The sequence below is a fragment of the Mus pahari genome, chromosome 5 (assembly GCF_900095145.1).
Source record: "Mus pahari chromosome 5, PAHARI_EIJ_v1.1, whole genome shotgun sequence".
Classification (NCBI taxonomy): domain Eukaryota; kingdom Metazoa; phylum Chordata; class Mammalia; order Rodentia; family Muridae; genus Mus; species Mus pahari.
In genome coordinates, this window is record NC_034594.1 from 133,350,673 (window position 1) to 133,369,076 (window position 18,404).

General features: G+C 37.5%; 1 protein-coding gene across 2 annotated transcripts in view; it reads right to left on the reverse strand.

Moving 5' to 3' along the window:
* Rabgap1l (RAB GTPase activating protein 1 like) overlaps nt 1-18,404 on the reverse strand; it is a 548,268-nt gene that overhangs the window by 234,711 nt on the left and 295,153 nt on the right. For both annotated transcript variants that reach the window (XM_021197282.2, XM_021197283.1), the window contains exon 14: nt 330-443. In XM_021197282.2, coding sequence (XP_021052941.1) covers nt 330-443 — 114 coding nt within the window. The remainder of the gene's footprint in view (nt 1-329; nt 444-18,404) is intronic.

The following is an 18,404-nucleotide window of genomic DNA, read 5'->3' on the forward strand; positions in this document are numbered from 1 at the left end:
AAAGTACCCAAGGAGCTGAAGGGGGATGCAATCCTGTAGGTGGAACAACAATATGAACTAACCAGTACCCCCTGAGCTCGTGTCTCTAGCTGCATATGTTGTAGAAGATGGCCTAATCGGCCATCATTGGGAAGAGAAGCCCCTTGGTCTTGCAAACTTTATATGACCCAGCACAGAGGAAGGCCAGGGCCAAGAAGTGGGAGTGGGAGGGTAGAGGAGCAGGGGTGAGGGGAGGGTATTGGGAAATTTTAGGATAGCATTTGAAATGTAAATAAAGAAAATATCAAATAAAAGAAAGAAAGAAAAGGAAAGGTGAGAGCAGAGCCTACCTTGCAGATTTTGTAAAGGGATTCTTGACCATCTCCTCCAGTGTCTTTGAAGTAATCGTGTGCAGGAAATGTACGATGAATATCTCGAGTAATAACACTCTCCTGTGCCGAGTCCTAAAAGAAAAAAAATGTAGTTGTTTATTCATGCACAACTTTCTTTTCAATTATGTAAAATAACACATATATATCAAAATGCAAAGGGCATTAAAAAGGTTACCTAAAAAATTAGTCTTTCAAAAAAAAAACAAAGAATGAAAGAATAAAAGAAAGGAAGGAAGGAAGAAAGGAAGGAAGGAAATCAATCATTCAATCAATCAATCAGGAAGAGACATAAAGATGGCTCAGCAAGTAAGGCACTTGCAACCAGATCTGATGATCTGAGTTTGATCCCCAGGACCCATATGCTGTTAGGAGACAACCCACTACGGCAAGTGCTCTAAGCTCCATGTGCTTGCACATGCACACACAGGCACACACAGACACACACAGACAGACACACACACACACACACACACACACACACACACACACACAAATAATCATGTGATAAAAACTCTCTCCTAAAACAGCGTCACTGCTCTCCCTTACACTGGCACCTCCACTGATCATGTTCTTCCACATATCCACCTAAGGGTCGGGTGTATGTGTGTGTATGTGTATGCATGAGAAGACAGGGAGAGAAGAAACTTGTATACACACATTTCCAGAGAAACTGAATGTTTCTTTCACTTACTAAGGTCAATTTCAGACTGATCCTTATCAAGACATGTAACTATACATTGCTTTCTTAGATTCAGTATTTAAAAAGAAGGAAATACGTCTGCTTTCAGGTATACTATAATGATTTAAAAAATATTACCCTTTTAGTATTTTCTATTTTTCCATTTAATAAAAATACTTTTGTACATTTCTACTTTTGTTGTTATAAAGATGTCTAATTTAGTGTTTTATTTATGTTTATATGTGTGTTTCTGTGAAATTTTATATATATAAAATTTTATATATATATATATGTACAGAGGGCAGTAAAAGGCAATAGAACCCCTGAATTGGAGTTACAGTCATTTGTGAACCATAAGACATGAATGTTGGGAATTGAACTCAGATCCTCTAGAAAAAACACTCTTTTAACTATGAGCCATCTTTTCAGACAGTGTGTGTGTGTGTGTGTGTGTGTGTGTGTGTGTGTGTGTGTGTGTGTCCTAAAAGTTCAATAGCTAGGTCAAAGAATATACTCATTATTTTAAGGTTTGGTTTGATAGCTGGTTTGTCTTTTGGGTTGTTTTCAAGATAGCCTTTCAAGTAGTCAAAGCTAGCATTGGATTTGTTTCCCTTGCCTCCATCGCCCCAGTGCTGGGCTTGTAATCATGTACCATGCTTAGCTGTACATTCAGTTTTGATATAGATATTCTCCTTCTACAGAGGCATAATAATGTATACTTCAGATAACAACAAAGCACATATCTTTACATTTGCTAGATAATGTTTTCTATTTTTTAATTATGGACAATATGGTAAATGAACTTTTGATCACAGTCCTTTAAAGAATATTACACCCCCACATACATACACAGACACATACTAGGCTAATTACAAAACTTATTTATTCTAAAAATAAGGATCCTACAACCTATAATATGGTAGTTTATATTTTAAAAATAAATTTAAGAAGTGTTTTTATAGATGGTTAGAAAATGAAAGCTGAAAATTGTATAAAATTCTGAACCTTATTTAAATGATTATTACCTTGATCTAATTTTAACCCTAGAAATATTTGTGTTATCTCTATTTAAATGTCAAGAAAAAAGGATGAATATTTTGAGTAATTTTACTGATGAAAATACTTTGTACAATTCAGAGAAGCATCAAAGACTGCTAATTGCGCATTAAATGTATTGTTTAATGTCTTGCTTCGTCCAAGATTGAACAAATCCTCTTTCTGCCTCATATCAGGAAGGAGAAAATGTTTTAAATAGGAGTTGCTTTAATGATGCTGGTTCCTCTTTGTGGCTGAGAAGTGCAACAGGAGCAGGCAGATGATCAGTCTGTAAGGACCTGCTCCTGCTGTCTCTTTCACTTCAGATGCTACTTCATGCTGGGTGGTAATTAGATCTTATATCACGGAGAGAAAGAAAGAGAGCAAAATGACAGGTTCCAAATTTCCTACTGCACATTTGACAAGGCAGTCCACAAGACATTCTGATAGCTTGCAGGAATAGAATATTGAAGCTGAGTAACATGAAACTCTAATATTGTAAATAGTTTGAGTAAAAGGAATGGATACATAAAAATTGACACTTGACAAGGAAATGAATTTTCTAACAGAGTGACGATTTGAGAGAGGTCTGGAAAGGGGTAAGTAGAGTGCTGAGACATAGAAGTGACATTACAGAGCTAAGGACCCGTATCTCAGTGGTGGAGCAGTGGTTAGCATGTGTGATTCTGCTTTTGAAAACTAGATAACCACACAGACTGAAACTTTTACCTCCCAGGATTTTACTGATGAAGGGTTTCTCTTTCCATACAATGGCAGATTTTACTTACAACCTACTTGAAAAGATGATAAAGAAACTAAGTGCCTTTCCATGGACAGCTTCAGGGACAAACATTGCCTAGTGGCTCAGAGGATAACTCTTTGGGCTTTGCAGGATATCTATGGGGGAAAATCAGTAGACTCACTTCTAGGAACTGCTTACACATGTAGGATCATTGTATGTTTATATGGTACCTTTCAAATTTTTCTTTTTTCCAAATTTTTAATCCTAAGACTAAACCTATCTTCAAAGAGGAAACAATCTCTTGTAGATAAAATCCATGGTCCAACATAGGTACCATGTAGTTGGTTGAATATCATTTTAAAACCAATCCAATGGGGGTATAATAAAGAGATTGTTTAATCTGAAATCAACTTCAATTCAAGTTTTCTATCAAGAATACTGCATGAGATATTTATCCAGTGCTGTCTATTTACCTGGCATGCTTGTAATTCTTATAATTCTTATAATTCCTACCAGAAAAGAATCATCACTCACTTGCTTCTTGTAGACAAAAAAAAAAAAGTGAATACAGCTCTCATATGTCAAGAAGCATTAGGAAGATAGGCTCAGAAGAACCACATCCTATTATTTTTTACAAAACAATTTTGGAGCTGCCAAGAACTAAAAGGGTATTATAGTGAGGACAACTGTTCCCACACGGCCTTATCGGATGTATGAGACACCTGTCTACACCTTGGGTTTTCACATTCCTAGCACTATGACAGTGCCTTTCCTTATTAGCTCCTACTGTCATCCCTAAAGCATAAGCTGTGCTGTCACTTCCTAGCTACCACAAAACCAATCCAACTTCATAAGCATCATTCCAATCTTTCGAAGCTATTGAAAGTGCTAGTGTGAACCATCACTGGTCACAATCAGTAGGAAGATTACTGATTCAGGCCTAAAAAGTTCTGACCTTGCACTGTGTCTTCACAGATCCTTACACTAAAGGGATCTGTCTTCAGTTCCATGTTGGATGGTAAAACATCACAAACTAGTCTGCTTGCATGTACCTGAAAGCAGATGAGTTTGCAGTGTAGGTTTCATTTATCTGCCTTGATGTTTGACCATAAAATCCAAGGATGAAATGGGAAAGTTCATTTTTGGCTTCTTTGTAAAAGATCAAGTGTCTGTAAGTGTGTGGTTTTATTTCTGGGTCTTCAAATCGATTCCATTGATCAACATGTCTGTCTCTGTACCAAGGCCATGCAGTTTTTATCACTATTGCTCTGTAGTAGAGCGGTCAGGGATAGGGATTCCCGCAGCCGTTCTTTTATTAAGAATTGTTTTCGCTATTCTGGGTTTTTTGCCTTACCAGTTCAATTTGAGAATTGCTCTTTCCATGCCTTTCAAGAATTGTGTTGGGATCTTGATGGGGATTGCATTTAATCTGTAGATTGCCTTTAGTAGGATAGCCATTTTTACTATTTTAATTCTGCCAATTCATGAGCGTGGGAGATCTCTCCATTTTCTGAGATCTTCGATTTCTTTCTTGAGCGACTTGAAATTGTCATGCAGGTCTTTCACTTGTTTGGTTAGAGTTACCCCAAGATATTTTATGTTATTTGTGGCTACTGTGAAGGGTTGTTTCCCTAATTTCTTTCTCAGCCTGATTATCATTTGTATAAAGGAAGGCTACTCATTTATTTGAGTTAATTTTATATCTGGCCACATTGCTGAAGTTGTTTATTAGCTGGAGAAGTTCTCTGGTAGATTTTTGCGGTCACTTATGCATACTATCATATCATCTGCAAATAGTGATACCTTTATTTCTTCTTTACCAATTTGTATCCCCTTGGTCTCTCTTTTTTTTTCTTATTGTTCTGGCTAAAACTTGGAGTACTATATTGAATAGATTCCCTCTTAAAGCTCTCCCTGAGGAGTGGGCCCCACCCCTTGCTGCACGCAGGCAGTGTAAGAGATATGGCCCTGGTGGGTAGGGTGCTGGAGAGCTGTTGGGCTTACCAACTTAGCTACCACCCAGCCCCAGATCCAGGGATCTGAACTGGCACATCCCAACATCTACCCCATCTACAAACAGCTAGAATATAAGAAGGGGCTGGTCCTAGACAACCAAAGCTGCAGGATCTCCATGTCACAGAGGAACAACAGGCTATCTGAGAAGTGTCTCAGTGAGGACAGACTATTGATAGTGTAGCAGATGCCAGAGGCCTCTAACCAGACCAGTGAGTCAGTCCAATGAACATTTACAAATAAAGATGTGTGGACAAATGGGTATACTATGCGACACAACAGCTTCTACAGGGAGATTTTTGCTTTCTTTGGGAGTGGGGGGGGGTGTTACAAGGATGGAGGGTGGATATGGATAAATAGGGAGAAGAGGGGATTGGGGTACATGATTGGGGTAAATTTCACAAAGAATCCAGTTTTTTTTTGTTTTGATTTTTTTAAGCTCTTCCTGGGATATAGGACCACCTCTGACATCAATGACTAACTTTCCTCTCCTGGATCCTTACTAAAGCAGATGGCAACCGTTTTGACCATCAGAATTATGTGAGAAGCTGCTTCCCAGAACATTTTCCAAGATCCTACTTAGATTTGAATGTCCCAAATCTCTACAGCACTTGCAAGCAAGCTGTATTTTAAAACAAGCATCTATGTAACCCACCAGCAAATGTACAAAGACTGTTTTCTAGGAACTACATGTCTGACAGAGCTGTCATTCTGCATTTAAAACTTGAGTCCAAACCTCAATCGGAATGAGTTCCGTCTATGGCCATACCACCCTGAACGCGCCCGATCTCGTCTGGAATGAGTTCCCCCAAAGGTCTCCATTCCAATTTCTGAGGAGACACACAGGATGGTTGCTTCCTTTCCCTTGTACTCTGTTAACTATTTGGTTCTCTGAACTTCCACTGTGCCAGTTAATTAGCTGGAGTTCATGCCTGGAGCACCCCTCTTGTTTGCTACCTTCAAGGGAGTCGTGATCAGGCCTTACTTTTGTTTCCCTGCTGCCTCAGATGTTAGTAGGCACTTGGTGAACTAGAAAGCAGGCAGGATAAGCATATATTCCTTATTAAGACTTATGAAATTTCAGAGTAAAATATATACAATAGTTCCTAATTTCTAATACTAAAAATAATTATAAAAATAAAGATGTTTCTATCTTATAAACAGAAGTGAGAACTCCTACCCAGTTCTGTGGTTTTACTAAGCCTGTTACAACAAACAAAGTCTCAATAATCTGTCCGAAGTTGTTATATGGAGTTAGTTATTACACAAAACATTTTTGTATGAAATTAAGTAAATGTTATGTTCATACCATAAATATAATGAATATTTTCATTAGCCCATCATTCAGGTCACCTGAAATGTTTTCCTTACCTGAACCCTTGCCCATCTCAGAATATTATTACTTTATACCTAGAGAATTTCAACAGTTAATACATCACCAGATCATTAAATTTAGTTAGCCCATAGAGTTCTCTTAGGTTAGTCTACCCGAAGCACTCTGCTGCTCTTTGGTAGCACTCGAGTCTGTCTATAACACAATACCAACTGTGGGCTCAAACTGCAAAAGCCCTTATTTCTATCTCAATCACATTCCAGCTGCAAAGCTGCACCGTTCTTTTAAGCTTCGATGCTTTTGTACAATTTCTTTGCCCAAGTGGTTCTACTTCCCACCAATCTGAAATGCTATCCATTTGTAAAGGCTCATTATGTGTCTTCCATATTGCTTTCCTAATGATCTCTGGTGAAAATATGTTCTATTATAATAGTATCAAGCTATGTATGCTTATACGAAACTTACAATATATTGCTATAAGTTATACCTCACCTCAGTGAAGGAAAATCACCTTATTTATGGTAGAAATACACTGTGCTATCTGCAGAATGGAAATAGTATTTGTTGAGTAACTGACTATGAAAGAAAAATGAAGAAGCAAAACAGAAAGAGGTCACATGGCTGGAGAAGTGGAAGGTGGGCCATGCCTCATGCATGAAAGAGAAGGTGAGGAAGGTTTTTGTTTGTTGAGTGTTTACATGTAGCACTTAATGATTTAAGTTGGTTCCTGAACAGAAAGGTTTAGGAAATTATCACAATGAGGAATGTACCTGATGGGGCTACTGGCAACAACCAACGCCATGATTCACACTTTCACTCATAAGAAACAAATGATCTCATGGTTCAAAGGACTGGTCTAGAAGTTACTTTAAAACAACCCACCACACCTAGCACACAATCGTAGCTTCCTGAAGTGTATGAAGGATCAAAGAACCTTCTGCATAGATTTCTGAAGTACACATTTTGCTCAAATCAACTCAGGTTAAGCTAAGAGGTTTATGAAGACAGTTGAAATGCAGCACCTTACCTAATAGCAAACCAAAATAGCATTCTTTCAAATGAATATTTCTAGATGCCAATCATGGGTATGATATTGTGTGGAGATCATGATGTAAATGAAGCCTTCAAAGGATACTGGGGTGTAGGAAGCAGGTGTGGCCGTGGCTGCGGTTTTGTGAGCCAAGACAGCATCCTGGTTCACTGTCAAGCCCCGTGATTCCCTGCTTGATTACCAAAAACCTGATTATGCGCACCTGAGTGATTACGCGCTGTCCACCTGACATATAGTGTCATATAGCATGATATTGAGTCACTGGCCTATCAACACCCACCCTGTCTGAGTGCATGGCTTGTGTATAGACCATGCTGAATGCTGATTGGATGACGAGTGATGAGAGATGAGTGCGTAGGGTGGAAGGGGATAAATTAGGCGATCCCAGAATAAAGTTGGAGAAGCTGAGAAGCAGAGGGGAAGAATCTGAACTGCTGTAGAGAGCTGGGGTGAGCTGTAGAGAGAATAAAGGAAGGTGCAGCAGGAAGCTGTGGAAACTGCTCAAACCCTGCCTTGGCATTAAGTGTTGTCTTTGCCCCACCTCTGCGGGATGGAGGTCAGGGGCACGTGGCACTGGGGTACTGTAGAACACAGCAAGTGTAAGAACTACAGGAAGTGGAAGAACAGTGGTTGGCTTTCCTTATAGAAGAACAAAGACATAGGATTATAATCCTGCATATTAACCAAGAGGACACCTCTGCTTCTGCCTCAGGAAATTCTGACATCCCATCACTTGGAGAACTAGGGGCAGATGGAGAAATCCCGTAGGGAAGTGAAGCTAAGGACTGCCACCAGACCGCTGCCCAGAAGGATAATGGAGGAAACTAGCAGCGTGAAGGGAACATGGCACGGGGCATGGAGACTGACTGCACAGAAGAAAGGCATTAACTTGAAGCTCTCTGTCTGGGTTGCTGAAGTGAGAATTCAGTAGTGCAATTATTACAGAACCAGTGGCCTATGCAGAAAACCAATGCATTTAACAAGCTCAAATAAATCGGCATTGCCTTCTAAACCTGTAAGGACTAAAAGCCGCTATCTTTGCCCCAGCTGTAACATCACCGTATAAAATACAGCATGGAAAATATGTTTAAATTTTAGTGGTTGTTTATCATTAACTGACATTAGGGGCATTCTATTTTTATTCACTAAATCTTATAGTCATGCTTACATTACTAATATTGCAGCATCAGGAAATGCAAATCCTGAGTATGCTCAGAAGTTATTTTAACTTTGTTTAAATTGAAGGTCTGAAAAATACCCTGTTAGATATTAATGGCAGCACTGAGCTTCTAAGCAAGCTGTACTAATTTACTTGGTGAAGTGAGGGGCTACTAGGTAAAGCTACAGACACTGCTATGAATAGAGTCACCGAGATCTGATCGAAACTCAGAAAGACTGGGAGGAAAATGAGGACATCTAGATAACAATGGACAGACAGCATCATTAATGAAAACAGTGCGTCTGAGAGGCCCAGAAAAACTGAATTGATGACCTGGAAAGCAAGATCAAATTAAGATACAGCAGCCTCTTCTGAAGTCCCAGAACACAGGAGACAGGGAGCTGACAGACTCCTCCAGTGAGTGAGTGACACAGGAGCTGAGAATGTTCACGTCCTCAGCAATGTCCTCTAATCAAAGGCCAAAGAAAGAAATCAATAGGCATTTGAACAATTTTCTTAGTCACCCAAGAAGATGATCTGAAATTAGCACATGACACAACCTACGCTTGAGATTTTACTACTGTTCTATGCCTTAGCAGAGGTCAAGTTGTTTCTCCAGTTATCAAACCATAAATATTTACAAAGGATTATTAGAGAATAACTTGAGAGACTTAGTGGAATTCATGGATTGGCAGTAAGTAATTGCCTTAAGGTAAATAATTCATAGGAGGTATATTTCCAACAACAATATTTAATTAATGAATATTAGCTTTCATACTTCAACTTTTTCCCACAGAGCCGTGTTATCCTTAAATATTTTTAATAATTTTCTGAGGAGTTAAAAATAATTTGTTCATTTGTTTGTTTTGGGGGGTGGGTTTTTTTTGTTTCCTGGGGTTTTGTTTTTGTTTTTTGTTTTGGTTTGTTTTTGAGATGGGGTTTCACTATATATCCTGGACTAGCTGGAGTTTCCTATGGACCAGGCTGGCCTTGAACTCTCAGAGAACCTCCTGCCTCTGCCTCCCTCTCACTGGGGACAAAGGCATGTGCAACAATGCCCAGTGGTTTTAAGTTGTCATTTATAATTTCACAGTAGGCACTCTGACTATAATGATAAACGCATGAGCAAACTGTCCTTTAAAATGATACATTATTTAAATAAAATTTTTTTTCTCAAATTGTGTATTTTAAAGTACAGAATTTTAAAGTGAAAATAATTTCACCAAAGACCTAATTACCTTGTGTGGATGTGCTACACACACACACACACACACACACACACACACACACACACACACTTTCACTAAAACAATTTTCATCAGTAACTTCTGTCTTTTTGCCTGAAACCAGCCATCTGCTTTCTTCCTGGGCTCAGGGCTTGTCAACTTGACATCTCACTCTTCAGAGATGGACTCAGCAAGGTTTGGGTAGGGGGGTCTTTGGAGGTATATTTCAATGAATCTGATGTAGCATGTGTTTACCATTCTAAAAGTAGCATGAACCTGGGATATTGGATCCTATAAATGAGGCAGAAAACAGTCTCCTGCAGTAGTCAACTTTATTCAGAGCATCAGACAGTTTATACCCTAAGGGATAAATAAATAAGGTCCTATCAATAAGGTTCTCCTGAGTTCAAGCTGTATATTACCATAAGAACAAGTTATACTGTAGTAAATCATGTTTTCCCATAGAGGCATATAAACAAATAATAGCCAGTTGTAATGAATAATCTAAAGCAACCTCATTCCCATCCAGTACACCTGGGAGGTGACATGGAAGCACATGCCAAGAACAGTTCTGTGCTTTTGAAGAACCAAGGTCACAGACTCTTGTTTTGTTTTCTCAGAGTTTTCCCACAAGTACTTAGCATTGCCCCACAGAACTCTGCTCTTAGAATATGTTCTAACAAGCATGTACTTAGGCTACCTGCAAAATGAAAAAACTCAAAAATAAGGACAACGTTTTCCCCACAATTTGATAGTTCAAAGGAAACAACAGCAATACATTCAGGTAGTTACAGTGTAAAATGAGTTCACTAAATTTTCTAAACCTTGCTTTATGGAACTTCTAGCAAATCCATTGGGCCCTATCACATCCAATTGGGACAAACTTAATGTTTTGCTTTTTGTTTTGTGTTTCTCATCTGCCCAATAAAGAACAAACTATTTCAAGCTGAGGCAGGAAGTTAGGTAGGACTGAGAAAAAAAGGCTGGGTGAATGTTAGCTAGCCCTCTTTGTGTGGATGAGGGGTCTTAATGGGTCACATTGGGAAGTTGGCTGGGTAGCTGTGACTACCGATTTAGCTATCGAAAAGAATAAAATGAAAGACAATTTAAAGTTTTCTTGAAGCTAAAACAAAAAATAAAAAAAGAACAGGAAAAATTATTTCTCATTTGGAAGACAAAGCCTCATTTGAAAGAGAGCAACGAGGAATGCATGAGAAGGTTTGGAGGGAGGAAAGGGAAGGGAGAAATGAAATTATACAATATCAAAAGTAAAACCATCTAATAAAATGTAACTAATACATTATAATAGTAAGTAAATAAAAGATGAAGTCTCTCTACTTAGTTCGCAATGGCCTGGAATTTGTTCTGCAGCCCAGGCTGCTGTTGAGTTTGTATTTGACTGCCTCAGCATCCCTATGCTATCACACTCAACAGAAATTAATTTAATAACATTTTATATAATCAATGTTACCTGAAATATGACCTCACCCTGTAATCAATCTTAAAACTCTTAAAATATTTTGTATTCCCATTTCACAGTAGTTTATAAAATGTGATGCAAAGTGTTTTTACACTTGTACTCGATCTGACCTATCACAGCGCAAGTGCTTCATGAACTGTGGCTAAGGTGGCTGCACTGTACACTGGCGGTCTAGACCTTAACACAGGAGCAGCATAACCTTCCCTCTATCATTTGATTACAAACTTTTCTTTGCATATGGAATTCTGGATGAGGGGGAAAGACACGTCTTTTGACAAGGAAGAGGTAAGAAGAATGAAAATGCAGCTCATAAAACCTGTTTTCTTAAGTTTCTCAGCGCTAGCTAAACTCCCCAGAGAGGGACTGCTTGGGCCCAATTCCTTCCTCCAGTACTCCTAGATGCCCGAGTCTCTGCTAGAATAGCCAAACTCACAATTAAGTTTGCTATTTCTCATTCATGTGTCATATAGAATAGAATAAATATCCTATATTTTTATCCTATCAACACGAATGAAAAGCATAAAGGGACACAGTCTTAAACATTTTCTATATGCTGGCTTCTGACAACTCTCTGGTTGTACAGATGACAGTAATAACTTTTCATCTAGATACAGCTAATATTATAGAAGCAATTGTATTTAATTCCTTACTGAGGAAAGTGAACTGATAATATTTTGAGTTCCCAATCAGATAGTGAGAATACTGGCTAAGGGATTCAAGCACCACCTGGAATCAATTCACACTAAGTCTTTGAGTCTACATTCATCTCTATGAGGAAGAGCAGGAAAATCATTGTTATAAATGAATGCTCATTTTAGAAGCCAGAGTGAAAAATGTGGACTACCATCAGAAGCAAATGTGCTGTACAAGCCTGGAATTCCAGCATTAGGAATTCAAGGCAAGCTTTGGCTATATAGCAAACTTTGAGGCCAGCCTGTCTACATAAACCCATGCCGTGAACGAATGACTGAATCAATCAATCAAAGAATGAAACAAAGCCCAAAACCGAATTACCTCTGAACTACTTTCTTAAACAAGTTACTAATATTTCTACGCTTTGTTTTCTGTTTCCTCTGCTGCTCAGTAAAAAGGAGATAACCTACCTTTGCCAGTCAGAGTTCCTGACATACAGTAAGCATCTTTAAACTCATAGTAAATATGAAGTCTGCAACTCTTTTGCATTAATTCTACAGCATGAGGGTTATAATTCTATCACCTAAAAGTTGGTACTTTTAAAAAACGTTGGAACTTTTGTAGTTTTCCAGTGCTACCAAGATCCATACTCTAACCTTCTAAGAGTGTGCCACGGTGAAAGGATTGAAGGGTAGTAATGCATGGCCATCACAGGCATTTCTCTGTAAATTCTGGAAACTCTAAATCTTTGTCATTGTTTCAAAGTTATGATCTATTTCTGAACACTGTTGGAAATAATCAGAACTAGAAAGAAAAGAAAATAGTTATTACCAAAGTACATCTCATATAATCATTTCTCATATAACCTTTCCTGACAATGTCAACTTAAACAGGAAAAGGTCATTTCTGGGCTCATGGTTTCAGTCCATAGTCACCTTGCCCTGTCATTTCTGGCTACAACATGACAGCACAGTATTAAGGAAAACAAAGATGCTCACCTCGTGGCATCCAGGAAACAAAGAAAGGGGATAGATACAAGACACATCCTTTAAAGGCATTCCAAAAAAGACCTGCTTCCCCCAACTATGTCCCACTCTGGAAAAAACAATTAATGACATGAACTCATCATTCATGTGGTTAGAGTCTTCATGATCCAATTACCTTGGAACATGGGTACACTGGGGACCAAGCCTTCAAGTCAGGATTCATAGGGGATAACCTTCCTATTTAAACTATAACATATAGGGAGAGTAGTAACACTTTGTGTACCATTGCTTAGCATACACTAGAATTTCAAAGAGTCCTGAAACATTTTACTTCCTAGGAAATTCAGAGAAAGAAAGAATTCAGCATCTGTCTCCCCCTTTAAAAAGCAACTGTGAGACGAATTTGTTTAAAATGAGCTCTCAAATATACGTACGTGCATGCGTTCATGTGTGTGTGTGTGTGTGTGTGTGTGTGTGTGTGTATGCTAGAATACAAGACTAGAATATAAGGCTAGAATAATCATAACTCCATTTGTGTGACTGTGCTAAGTTCAACCATCCTTAATTGGCTATATAAAAAAGTACAGCTGGTTACCCAGATGATAGGAAATCTTCACTGGAAAAAAATGTTAGCTTCCTCTCAACTCCCTAGCTTTTGCTTTGTCTTAACAGCACTTGGAAGCATAAGAGTTAAGGCTCTGGTGAGAGGAATATTCCTTCCTGTATAAATAGAATCCTATAGAAATCCTTTTTGTGTGAAGTTAGAGATTTACATAATTTGAGTATCTTAATAATGGGTATAGTACAGATTCTATAGTTTGCATTGCTATTTTTGGTTATGAAAAGAAAAACCAACCTGGATTAAAGCACATGTGAATTTTAAAAAGGAAATAGCATGGGATAGAAATGTAGTGGGAGTGGGTGGGTAGGGGAGCAGGGGCGGGGGTGGGGTATAGNGAACTTTTGGGANAGAATTTGAAATGTAAATAAAGAAAATAATAATAAAAAATGTAAACAAGTAAAAAAAAAGGATGGTTGTAATGATGGATACAATTTTTAAAAAATGAGTCTTTTCCAATTCAACACTTCCTTTGTATAGAAAAATAGCAAAATAAAACCCAAACAAGAGCTCAAAAAAAAAAAAAAAAAGAAATGTGTAGATTAAAAAGGAAGGTTCTGACATCAATAATTAAAGAAAACATTTCTCTTTCATAAATTTAACTTAATGTCATCTTGAGAGAAACTCTATGGAAGCCCTGTTGAAGTCTACCCTCAAATAAATACTGCAACATCTGGCTAGAATAGCAGTGACCACCAAATTATCAAGCACAAGGACATTTTCTATATTTATACCACATGGAACAATATCTGTCAAGGATAAGCATTCCCTCCTTGGGTTCCTGAGCACCTTAGGCTTGGCTTCCTTTCTTCTTTCTGTAGCTTGTCTCTTTTACTAGCGGCTCATTTTCTGTAAAGTTCTCATGAGTCCTTTTCCTTTGAACCAACAGTCCTTTTTAGATACACAATCACTTACCTTTAAGCCACTCAGTAATGATTCTCAAATTATTTCTCCAGGCTTCTGACCTACATTTTAAATTGCCTACTGAGCCTCACCACATACTGCTTCGCAGGTACATCAAACTGAGTCTGGCAAAAGCTAAATCCATCATCTTCTTGAAGCATTTTTTTTTCTGGCATTTCATGCCCCATTGTTGCTAATGCTCCTCACATATAATTCCTTCTTCCCAGTGTTAGGCTTTGAGCAGACAGAGCTGCGCATCTGTTACAAGACTAGATTACAGCCTCCTAAACCCCAGGTAGACATCATAGTATTTGGTACTCATCACTCCCCCAGACTCTTATCTCCTCCAGCCCTTGGTAGGCTTCTAGTTTCTGCTTCTATAAATCTATTTCCAGAATTCTATGGTCAGAATCATTATAACATGTGATCCTTTGTGGTTGCTTACTTTCATTTAATTAATCAGTTGTAGAATCCATTCATGTTCTATGGTCACTTCATTCAACATATCATCTTAAAAATCTATCCAGGCTATGCCATGAAACAGTTTTCCATTCTTTTTGTTTTTGTTTTTGTTGTATGGCTTTAGCACTTTATACAATGAACATTTGGGAATTATTATTTTTTGTTGTTATGAACATGTTCCTATAAATACCTATTCATGAGTATATTTTGTAGGTTTTACAAGTATATATATGTGAATAGCATTGCTATGCTCTGTAGGAACTCCAAAGCGCTGAAATATTTTCAGATTGTGAACAGCAGTATTTAAGAGGCAGATAAGTGATTAAAAGGGGGTATATCATTGTGGACTTAATCTGCACTTCTCTGATGGCTTTGGCCATTAAGCATTGTTTTGTAGGTTAGTTAGACATATAAGTTTTTCTTTATAGAGAAATATTTACTCTCACTTTCATTGGGTTGACTTTTTATTGATTCATAACAGTACTTTATATGTTCTGGATTTTAGATCTGTACTATTCTTTGTGATTGTTTTCCATTTCTTGATGTTATCCATTGATTAAAAATTTTAAAGTTTCAATAATGTCTAAAATGTATGCCTTTGGTGCTGTACATAAAGAGTACTGTCAAATACAAGATTATGAAGATTTACCACCAACACACATTATAATTATATAATTATCTTACAAGTGATATATATATCACTCCTGCTTGTAAGATAGTTCTGAAGTCGAAAATATGATCACTATGTAAATTTACATGACATTTAAAAGAGACATCATCCAAAATCTGAAAAGAAGGAACAAATAAATCTGGGAAATCAAATTTTTCCAGTTCATTTCTAAATTAAGTGACATGAAGAACTACTTTAAATTTTTTATTAAATAGCTAATATTGGAAATGCTCATTTGTATGTCCGACAATTAAAACACAAGTAAAACAATTGTAAAATGAAAAGGAAACTAACTTAAAACCCATTGCACCTTTAAAAGTTCTTGCATTATTATTATTTTTTTAACAATTACATTAGAAGCAGTAGGGGTGGCTCAGTGGTAAAGAGCACTTGTTCTAAAAGAAGACTGGAGTGGTGGCTCACAACCATGCACAGCTACAGCTCCAAGGGATCTTATGCCCTCTGTCGACCTCTGTGGGCACTAGGTATGTACATGCGCACATATATGTATGTACAGGTAAAACACTGGAATCTAAAAAAATAATTCTAAAAGCTTTTTAAAAGATTACATTACTTTTGGTAGTTACTTTTAAAAGTGATGGTAGAAGAAGATTATTAGTGGGGGGGGCTGGGGGATGGGTGACTGTGTGTGTCTATGTTTACACATTTATCACAAGTATGGAAATCAAAGGACAGCTTGTGGAAGTAGACTTTTCCCACTTCCCAGGGATAGAACTCAGTTCATCGGGCCTGACAGCAAAGTGCTAAGCCATCCACTAGAAGTTTTATATCAAAATGTAGAATGTACCTCTACAAGAGTTATGTAATTAAAAGAGCTGCTACAGCCAGGCAGCAGTGGCGCACGCCTTTATTCACAGCACTCAAGAGGCAGAGGCAGGCAGATTGTGAGTTCAAGGCAAGCCTGGACTACAGAGTGAGTTTCAGGACAGCCAGAGCTACACAGAGAAACCCTGTCTTTTAAAAAAAAAAAAAAAAAAAAAAAAAAAGAGCTCCTGTTTTCACCCTCATATTTTCATTGCACCACTCTACTCTTCTCTAGATGTCACTTCACAGTGGATTAGTTTATCCTTATTATGTTAAAATTCACTTCTTTACAAATTATCATATTTTCACTTAAAAAAATTATACTATAACTAAACATTCTATACTTCACATACCTTTGTTTAACCATTTAAAAATTCCTAGTTTTACACTGTAATTTCCTGTAATTTAATTTTTTAAAAAATTTTATTTTATGTGTATGGTGTTTTCCCTGCATGTGTTCTGTGTACCATGTGTGTGCCTGGTACCTGCAGACAACAAAAGAGGAAGTCACCTCCCCTGAAACTGGATTACAGACACTTGTCAGGGCTAACAATAGAATCCAGGGCCTCTGGGAAAGCAGCTAGGGCTCTTAAATACTGATTCATCTTCCCAAGCTCTGGCATAATTTTTTAAGGCACAAAGGATGAAAACAAGCAAACAAGAGTTATATCTTGTTGTTATTTTTGTTAAAAAAAAAACACAAAATAACACCCCCCAAAAACTTTAAACAAGAGTATGAATCAATTCAAAATTCTTTCTCATTTACAAGTATATTTAAATGTATAAGAGAATAGTGTTCTTGTTGCTCAGACTATTTTCAGCTGGATAGTGTTTTCTTCAGCATTTAACAATTTGCAAACAAATGAAGGACGAGAAGACCAGTATGATCGGTTAATTAAGATTTCAAAGAAACTGCTGCTCCCTAGAGGGGTGGCTAATTTCTCATTTATAAGGCCATTTATAACTCTAGCACTGAGAAATGGTCCTAATAAAATTCACAGTTAAGTAGGCTTTCAAATGCACACCAGTCATTAACATTTGGACTGCCTGCTGCTAGCAAAATATTAATATTTGATGCCATGGCATTTTCATTTTATAAATCAGCTTCTGAGTCTTATGAAGCAGCCTGTGCTATGTTTTAAGTACATGAAACTCCAGTTATAATAGGTGGTTTAGAGAGATTTCAAAACAGTTCACAGGAATTGAGCAGCTGCATCTCATGATTTGAGTGTCTGCTATATAGAAGAGTCCCTGGTGGCACTCTTGGAGGATACTGTTTTCAAGATAAAGGAAACAGGGTCTTCACTGAATGCATAATGGCACTGGTGACAATAAATACTTAACAGACTGACATACACTGCTCTGGTGCTTTATATATGCTGATACTTTAAAAGACAATTTCAAGGATTCTATAAAGTCGTGTGCTTGCATGTAAGTCTATGTACTATTTACATGCAGTACCCAAGTAGGTCAGAAAACTGCGTTGGATACTATGGGACTAGAGAATGCCAGCCCTGTATGTAAGCTCTTACTTAGACAATAGTCTTCACCAAGTTTTATTCTTGGAGACAGACTTCTATAAAATGACCAGACTTTTCTAAAGCATCCAGAGATCCACCAGCTTATGTGTCTTCAATATCAGTGGTTAGGATTAATTTATATAGGTTGGGGATGGATCTCATTGGTAGAGCACTTAGCTAGCACAAATAAGGCTCTTGGATGGATGTCGGTACTGGAAAAAAACAAAAAAACAAAAAAACAAACAAACAAAAAACCCCAAAACCCTAAATTCTCATGGGCCCTGAGCCATAGGATGTCAGATCCAGAAAGCTTTAAAGATCTTGTTAAACCCATCCCTCAGGTACATGTTAGGTGAGCTATTGAAGACCTAAACCTAAATACAAAGGCACTTATCAACTAGAAAAAATAAACCCAAGAAATCATTTATAAGTACTTTGGCAGTTAAATAAAATGTCTTTTAAATATATCTGTGTTTATAGATCACAACGTGCACATTGAATTGTCCTTGGGTGACAGCAATAAAAAAAAGAAAAAAAAAAAACAAAAAAAAACAAGTAACAGGCCTTTGTTGTATTTTCTTTCTTCAATAAATTTTCTTTTTTTTTTTCCTTTTTTATTATTATTTTCTTTATTTACATTTCAAATGCTATCCCGAAAGTTTCCCATACCCCTCCCCCCACCTCTGTTCCCCTACCC